The sequence below is a fragment of the Phalacrocorax carbo genome, chromosome 26 (genome assembly GCF_963921805.1).
Source record: "Phalacrocorax carbo chromosome 26, bPhaCar2.1, whole genome shotgun sequence".
In the NCBI taxonomy this organism is placed as follows: Eukaryota; Metazoa; Chordata; class Aves; order Suliformes; family Phalacrocoracidae; genus Phalacrocorax; species Phalacrocorax carbo.
Window position 1 is genome coordinate 662,753 of NC_087538.1, and position 8,150 is coordinate 670,902.

The following is an 8,150-nucleotide window of genomic DNA, read 5'->3' on the forward strand; positions in this document are numbered from 1 at the left end:
CTAGGTAGCACGCCACGCTTGCCTACTCAGCGAGTCTAGGCTGCCACCCAGAGAAGGAGCAGATGTTCCCAGGGGGAGGGGGGTAACCTGAGGGTCACAAATGCCCACGGGGATTGAAAGCCAGAAGGGCTAGGACAGTGCGCTGTGCCACCTCCTCTTCCCTGCGGCTCCCCGAGTTCCATCATGCCCCAGAACCTTCCTTTCAAACAGTATATTGGACAGAAGCGCAATACAGCTCCAAGGAGCTTGCTGCTTCTGCGAGCCAGGAGGAGGCCAGAGGCCGCTGGACTCTTTGACCCATACTCACCCCCGGCTTAGAAACGCTGTGCAACCCCCAGCCCCCCACTCTGGAGAAACCACTCACGTAGACAGCCACGTCCTTTGGAGCTCTGCAGATACTGTCTCCAGGGAACGTTGTCCTGAAACGTGGTCCATGGTGACTGCTCTGGGAAGGATTGGCACAGACAGCTTGATGAAGGCTTGTCCCCGACTTCCCAGCAAGGGCCAGCACTTTCCCACATGGTTTTCAGGCTGGAAGGAGGAGAAGAAACTACGTTCACATGGAGAAGGGTGCCCTGGCTCTCATTCCTGCTATGACCATTACAGGATTAAGAACTGATTTGGCCAAGCAGCTCGGCTCTGAACCGCAGATGGTGCCTTCGGTCGGACCCTGCGGGTACCAAACAGAGAAGCAGCCGTGAGAATTCACGGGTCACAAGAGCACGTCAGTGGAGAAGCACTTGCATGGCAGCGAGCTGGGTGCGCTGCCTGAAGAAGCTCTCTGGCCTCTCTCGGTGTGCAGCAACTCGCCAAGAACAAGCAAGGGATGGTGCGGCTGAAAGGCACCGGCCCAGGGCAGGTGGCAACTAGGGTCCCACCTGGACAAGCCTTTCCTGTAAGGAGAAGCCATTGCTCCCCCCATCCAGTCCCACCTCCTCCCACTGGCACCTGCCAACTCTTCAACTTGTGCAGGCGGCTCAGGGGCAGTGCCAGGACAGCCTGCAAACGCAGCGTGAGGCCCTCCAGCAGGGCAGGCTCTCAGCACCCGCTTGTGCTCACTAAGAGCCCCCGTGAGCTCACGCCCGAGACCTCTGCAGGCACCTTTCCCACTCTGCTTCCATGCCATGCTGACAGTTTGCACGATGACTGGGAAGACACAGCATGCAGGACCAAGCGACCCTGTTAGAAGCTTGCACAGAGGACCTGGGGCACTCCGGGGGAGAAAATACTCATTTAAATTAAAAGAGCTGGGTGTTGGCTTTGCAGCGCCTCTCTCTGCCTGCGGGCATTTGCTCAGTGGGAGGGAGGGTGGGGGGTTAACGCATCCCCTGCCCACCCCGCGGGTGGCTGAGCTGGGCTGGGGATGGCTTATGTCCACAAACAGGTATTTTTACATTTAAGATAATATGATTCTATTTTTATAAATAATAGATTTATTTTTTTACAAATAAATATTTTGAAATTATAATATTTGTATTATGTATATGTCTATGTATAATATCATATACATATACACACAGACATAGATATGTAGCTACGCATCCCACCACAAATCCACACAGGGAAAGGGAAGGGGGTGTCAGGAGGGACTGGGATGCGGGAGAGGGGTGACATGACCCCGGGGCCCAGGACTCACCGCAGCTCCTGCTCTCTGCACTGCCAGGCACATGGCACAGCTCAGGCACTTCTGTCTCTCTCTGTCTCTGTCTGTCTGTCCCTCCCTCCCTGTGCTGCAGCCCCGCTCACTCGACTGCCTTCCACCTCAGGGCACCCACGGGTGCCTCACAGCTCGCACCCCACGAGGCCGCCCCGAGGCACAGCTCAGGGGGGCCGGAGCGGGGCCCAGGCCCAGCTGGCTGCTGCCAGGACAGGCCCGGGGGCGGCCTGGGGCTGCGGGACAGGCCTCGGGGCAGGGGCTGGGGCCGGGGCAACATGGCCGCCCGGCAGCCCCTGCCCCAGGGCTGCAGCTCCCAGCATGCCCCGGGGCGCGCCTTCCCGCCGCCCGACCCTGCGCGGGCACCGCGCCCCCAGCCCGAGCCAGCCGCCCCCCCGCAGGCCCCACGGCCGCCCCCCCGGGGCTGCGGGACCCGCCGCCACAGAGACCGACAAGGCACCGGGAGCGCGCAGGGACAGAGACGTGGCAGAGGGAGCGGGGCAGGGGGACAGCGGGGAGAGGGGCAGGGGGAAAAGGCAGCGGGGAGAGAGAAAGGGGGAGGCCGGGACGCAGAGCGGGACACAGGGCGAGGGGAGGGCGGGAAACGACCCCGAGAGACTGAGACAGAGGGGCTGTGGGTCAGGGCAAGGAGGCGCAGAAGGGCACAACAGCCACGGCCTCCAGGGTGGAGACGCAGGAGGAGCAGAAGGGGCCGGGGAGCAGGACGGAGGCCCCGAGAGCAGCAGGGCCGGCCGAGCGGGGGATACAGGCGGGAGAGAGGGGACAGGCGGCAGCACAGAGGGGAAACAGGCGGCCAGGACACGGCGACAGAGGAAGGAGAAGGCCAGGGAGCGGGAGAGAGGTGTAGGGAAAGGAAAACATAGCAACAGGCTGTAGGACAGACAGGGAGGAGTTCGAAAATACAGGCACGGAGTCAGACAGGGAAAGAGAGAAAGGAAAAACCAGTGATGGGAGATGGGAAGAGAGTAAAAGTAGCAGTTCTGAGCAACTGCCCCATTTCTTGATCACTGCCCAGGAACTGCTTGCACCGTATCCGATCGTCGCTCATGGGCCCTTCCCTGAGCCCCTCTGACCGTACGCCAGCAGAGTGGCATTATAACCTTGCCAGGATCTCTCCAGCACTCCCTGACCTTATCTCTGCTTCAGTCTTCACTGCGAAGGCTGGCCCTCAGGCATCCCAGGTCCCAGAGGAGAGAGATAAAATCTGGAGAAAGGAGGACTTCCCCTTGGTTGAGGAGGATTGGGCCAGAGATCACCTAGGCAAACTGGATCCTTGCAAATCCATGGCCCTGATGGGATGCACCCATGAGTGCTGAAGGAGCTGGCAGTTCTTGCCAAGCCACTCTCCATCATCTTTGAAAGAAAATGTCACTCCACTCTTCAAAAAGGGCAAGAAGGAGGACCTGGGAAACTATAGGCAGTCAGCCTCACCTCCATCCCTGAAAAGGTGATGGAGCAGTTCATCCTGGAGGTCATCTCCAGGCATGTAGAGGACAAGAAGGTTATCAGAAGCAGTCAACATGGGTTCACCAAGGGGAGATCACGCTAAGACCAACCTGACAGCCTTCTATGATGGCGTGACTGGCTGGGTCGACGAAGGGAGAGCAGTGGATGTTGTCTGCCTCAACTTCAGTAAGGCGTTCGACCCTGTCTCCTATAACATCCTCACGATCAAGCTAAGGTAGTATGGGTTGGTGAGGTGGACAGAGAACTGGCTCAACAACAGAGCTCAGAGGCTTCCACAACCTCTCCGGGCAACCTGATCCAGTGCTTCACCACCCTCCTAAAAAATGTCTTCCTTATATCCACTCTCAATCAACTCTCCTTTAGTTTAAAACCATTACCCCTTGTCCTGTCAAAGCAGGCCTTGCTAAAATGGTTGTCCCCATCTTTCCTATAGTCCCCCTTTAAGTACTGACGGGCTGCAATATGGTCTCCCCGCAGCCTTCTCTTCTCCAGATTAAATATCTTTGATTTCTCTTTCAGGCTGAACATCAGATGCTTCTTAAAGGGAAACACTGGGGAAGACAACCCTTTTCAAAGAAACTCACCTCTGCACGCGGAAACAATGACAGCTTCTGACAAGCTTCCATAGAATTAGTCGCATCTGACTGGCAAGTACTCGAGGAAACCTGAAACAAGGAGTGCGGAGAGTAAGTCAAGACCTCAAGGCTGTTTCTTCCAAGCTAAGAACATGAGCGACCAAATCAAAATACCAGGGAGCAGAAACACGAAGCAGGCTTTAAGAGAAGATGGACACCCTAATGCTTCACAGTCCCGGACAGCTTAAATCAAATTAAAAGGTGAAAACATCGTTTGGCACCTATTTTAATGTCTTTGACAATCGCCTCAGAAGAGAGCACAAAAATACCAGATTTTTTTTTTCTAAACTCTGCAAAGGAGTTTTGTGCAACAAAATACTAACCTGGTGATTTGGGGCTACGTACACAGGCACCTTGTGTTGGTGATGCTATGGACACCGCTCTACCTGTAACTTACGCTACCATTCCGAATAACAAAATTACTTAGAAGCTAAAAACCAAAAGTTGTTGAAGACACTGAGGGTTGCTAAGTGACAGAAATACTTATTGGAGAAATAATCCCAAACCACCGAACCGCGTGACAATAAGTAGTTAAGGGTACCGCAAACCCCAAACTGCTCAAATAACGTGCCTAAAGGTCTGCTTAGGGATGCTTATGAGAAGCAGTGCAAGAGTCATCGCTTCTGAAAGGAAAACACAAAGAAATTACTCTTCCAAAGCAACAGCCTCATTCAAATGGACACAGAGCTTAGCTGTACTATTCTTATTAGCCAGAAACATGTTAATCAAACGTCAGCCTGTAAAGAAATTGTATCAAGATGATACATCCATTAAATCATAGAATCATAGGATGACCTGAGTTGGAAGTTAGAACTCACGCCTCCCAGGTATAATGGGCAAAAGAGCACGTTTTCAGTGACATTAGATTGCGCTTCTCTGGATTTAAATACAAAAAGTTAGCTCCGCCGGTACATTCATCCGCGAGAACGTTAACACCTCCAACTTCATAGACACCCATACATGATTTTTGTAAACAGCAAATTAATACACTCTATGAAAAAGAAGGCACATAATCAGCATGTTCCTTTTTGACCTGAAAAAAGAAAATCTCTAACAGCAGATAAGCCTGAAGTAAAACCCAATCCAATCTGGACCCCAAATGGGGTTTGGGTTACGATGTGCCACATATCTGCCCTCGACTCTTGAAAGCAATCACGTGCTGAGGTTTAACTCGAGTCTTGGCAACTTAATTTGGGCCGTGAAAGGTATCGGCACTGCAGCACCACGTGCAGTGAGGAAAACTGGTCTTGCAGTTCGATTCCAACGCCGCACCCTCAAACAAAACAAGGCTGCTACGTCTGAGGAACAGGGATGGAATCTCACCTGCCGTCCCAAAGTTACGCTGCGGCATTCCTTCACTTTTTGTCGCTTTCCCCAGGCTTGGTAAACCTTTTGCAGAGTCTGAAGCAAAGGCCCATAGCTTTTTCCTGTTTGTAACAGTGGATGTCCGGGCTTTCACAGGTTGGTTTGTTGTGGGCCACCACTTGTACCCTGGATTTGCCTTCATAAATGCATCCTTGTACTAGAAAAGAAAAGGAAAATTACCAGTCAGGCCAGTCATGACATTATGCTGTCCACAGGGCAATAGAGGGCACTGCTTCTAAGAGGACTTCAGACAGTAAATAATGCTGAAATATCTTGATTCTTGATTTGACCTGCCTGAGCTGGGGCCAGAGCCATTCACCAAGGCCTTTCCCGAGCTGGCAGGGGACAAGCTCCAGTTTCAGGATGAGCAGTCTTTCACTGTAGACATCACTGAGACGCTTGCCCGGCTTGACACCATGGACAGTGAGGACGTGTCCCTGGTGGCCCTGACGGCCCCAGTTTGGCTGCCTACCTCCACAAGTTCCCTGACCTCTCCAAGTACGTGGCAGAGGGCGGCTGCCCTGATGACAGAGTGGTGGCAGCGGGACTGGGGGACAGCGAGGACACCGTCCCTGATTTCCTAGACTTGCCCAACAGCCGCACCAGCACCAGGTTCCTCAGTGAGCTCCATGACTTCGCAGGTACATGGCAGAGGGCAACTGCCCCAAGGACCAAGTGGTGGTGGAACAGCTAGGGGACAGTGAGGACACCATCCTGACCACCAGTGGTCCCAGCATGACTGGCGAGGCCCTTAATGAGCTCCCCGACCTCTCCGGGTATGTGGCAGAGAGCAGCTGCCCCAAAGAGCGAGTGGAGGCAGTGGGGCTGGTGGATGGTGTCCCCACAATCCCCGATATCCCCGACTTGACAACCTCCATCAACAAGCTTCCCCCACCTCTTGGAGTAAAGGGCAGAGGGCACCTGCGATGTGGAGCAGTGGGCAGCAGTGATGCTGGTGGTTGGAGAAACCATCCTCCTCAATGTCCCTGACAGCCTTGCCACCACCGCCTCCTTCAGTGAAGTCCCCAGTGTCTTGGATTATGGAGCGGAGGGCAAGTGTCCTGAGGAACACCTGGCAGCAGTGATGCTGGGGACGATGAACCATTCTCAGGGGGGCCGGCCTCCCCCTTGCAGGACCTCAAGGGGAACCAGGGTGGGATGGCGGCAGCCCTCCCCACCTGGCTGCCCTTGGACACTTCTGAGGAGAGCTCTGCAGAGACTGCAGAGGAGACTTCAGAGGACAGGCCTGTGGAGAGTCCCCAGAAGGATCCGCTGCAGGGTCCTGCAGAGAGTCCCCTGCTCAGCCCCCTGCAGATCCCACTGCTGAGTCTTTTGGTCAGACCCCGGCTGCATCCCCAGTGTCATCCACCCCATAAGGCGTTATAACCGTGCCAGGCGCTCTCCAGCACTCCCTGACCACGACCACCAAAGACCTCTCTCTAACAAACCACCAAGAGCCTCCTCTTCATAAGCGAGCCACCAAACGCACACACAAGCACTGCTCTCTGCCAGGAGAGCCCTCGCTAGCAGTTTAAATTAGCAATCAAGACTGGCAAGCACGCTTGACAGCAACACTCAGTTCCAGGATGACAAGACATGTAGATAAAATCTAGCCACTGCTTCACACCAGGAAAGTGATAAATGCCGGTCTTTTGCATTACGCTGACATGAATGTTAGTAACGGGAGATAAAGGAACTGACCGGCCTCCAGCTGCGTATCAGTGACAGCTGCTTCCAGCTGGTTCTTTGACTCAAGGCTTACCTGGCCCACGGAACTGCTGGATCCTGCGGAGATGAGCATGCCGTTCTCGTCCTTTAGGAAGCTCCTCTGAGACCAATAGGCTGGATCAGAAGCAAAGGCTTTGCTGTGCCCTGGATTCCTAGGGTCACACACGCCTGTGCTGTCGCTGTTCACAGAAGTCACACACCTGCTTCCCGCATCCTTCTCTCCCTGCCTATTAACATTACAATTGCAGTGTCAAACTACCAGCAATCAGGCTTTCACTAATAACTCATGGTCTAGTCTGGGTTTAAACCAAGTTCATCCGCAAGGCACAGCTTCATCTCCTAAGCACACTAGAGAAGATGCTGAGGTGGGAAGGCTTGTAGCTGTGGCTCATCTAGCCTAACCCACAGCCCAGGAGTTAATGACGTATGCCGCACTTTAGCTTTCGTCGTGCAGAACAATCCCTAGAGTCACACAGATGCAGCCTGCTTGATTTCTGGGTGCAACAAGCCCTCAAATACCAGATGTGTGGTTTCCTAAGCACAACTCTGCTGGATCGGTCAGCTCCAAAACTTAAAAAGCTAACTCACCCCAAAAATGTTAACTTGCGCCCCTCTCCTGGTTTGGAATATCCACACAGCGAAGCACCACGGAAGCCTTGTTCACCAGACAGTTGCCGGACAAACCCCGTTGTGACACAGAGCAGCAAGTCAACAGGAGCACAGGCTGCACAAAGTCAGTGCTTGGCAGCAACCTCATCCAGAGCAGGAACTCCACTGGCAGAAAACCTCTTCAGCTTCCGCTGGACTTAGGAAGGGACTTCCTCAAGCCTCTTTCCTCCACGGCTACCCCAGCAAGCAGCAGTGGGGCAGCAGTGGGGCAGCGCTGCCCGGCTCCCCTCCTGCACCACTGACAAGCAACACAGCAGGCACGGTGCAAAAATCAGCCTCCACCAATGGCCCCGAGCGATCCGCATCAGAGATTCAGAAGAAGGAACGGCGCAACGAAACCACCAACAGAAACACACTGGTTACTACCAGGGCGGAGCAGCCGGCATGGTGTGTGCTATCCTAAAGCACTCTGAGCATGAGGGACACAGTTTCCCCTCAAACACAGCAAGTGAAATCCACCTGAGGGTGGCACCCCAGCGCCTCTCAAGGGAGGCCAGCCGTGCGGCCGTGTAGCCGAAACAACCAGCCAGAGAGCGCAGCGTGACCACAGCAGTGCCCAGCGCCTTACGAGACGCACTGCTGGCGCTGCTGCAGGGACAGGGCTTGTGTCC

General features: G+C 54.4%; 1 protein-coding gene across 1 annotated transcript; it reads right to left on the minus strand.

Annotated features, from left to right (window-relative positions):
• Window positions 1-369: 369 nt before the first annotated feature.
• Window positions 370-7,419, minus strand: LOC135317690 (HMG box transcription factor BBX-like). The gene is made up of 4 exons (XM_064474119.1): window positions 6,905-7,419; window positions 5,101-5,299; window positions 3,727-3,807; window positions 370-531 (listed from the first exon to the last, which is right to left on the minus strand). Exons 1-3 carry the CDS (start codon window positions 6,941-6,943, stop codon window positions 3,773-3,775), a joined length of 273 nt encoding a protein of 90 aa, XP_064330189.1. The 5' UTR covers window positions 6,944-7,419; the 3' UTR covers window positions 370-531; window positions 3,727-3,772.
• Window positions 7,420-8,150: the final 731 nt, after the last annotated feature.

What these genes read in the sequence shown, in the direction of transcription:
- LOC135317690 (XM_064474119.1), bottom strand. Translation starts at nt 6,943, where the DNA reads ATGCTCATCTCCGCAGGATCCAGCAGTTCCGTGGGCCAG. An exon ending in CCAGCAGTTCCGTGGGCCAG is followed by an intron (nt 5,300 to 6,904) that starts GTAAGCCTTGAG and finishes TTTCTTTTCTAG; the next exon opens with TACAAGGATGCATTTATGAA. An exon ending in GCGTAACTTTGGGACGGCAG is followed by an intron (nt 3,808 to 5,100) that starts GTGAGATTCCAT and finishes TCCTTGTTTCAG; the next exon opens with GTTTCCTCGAGTACTTGCCA.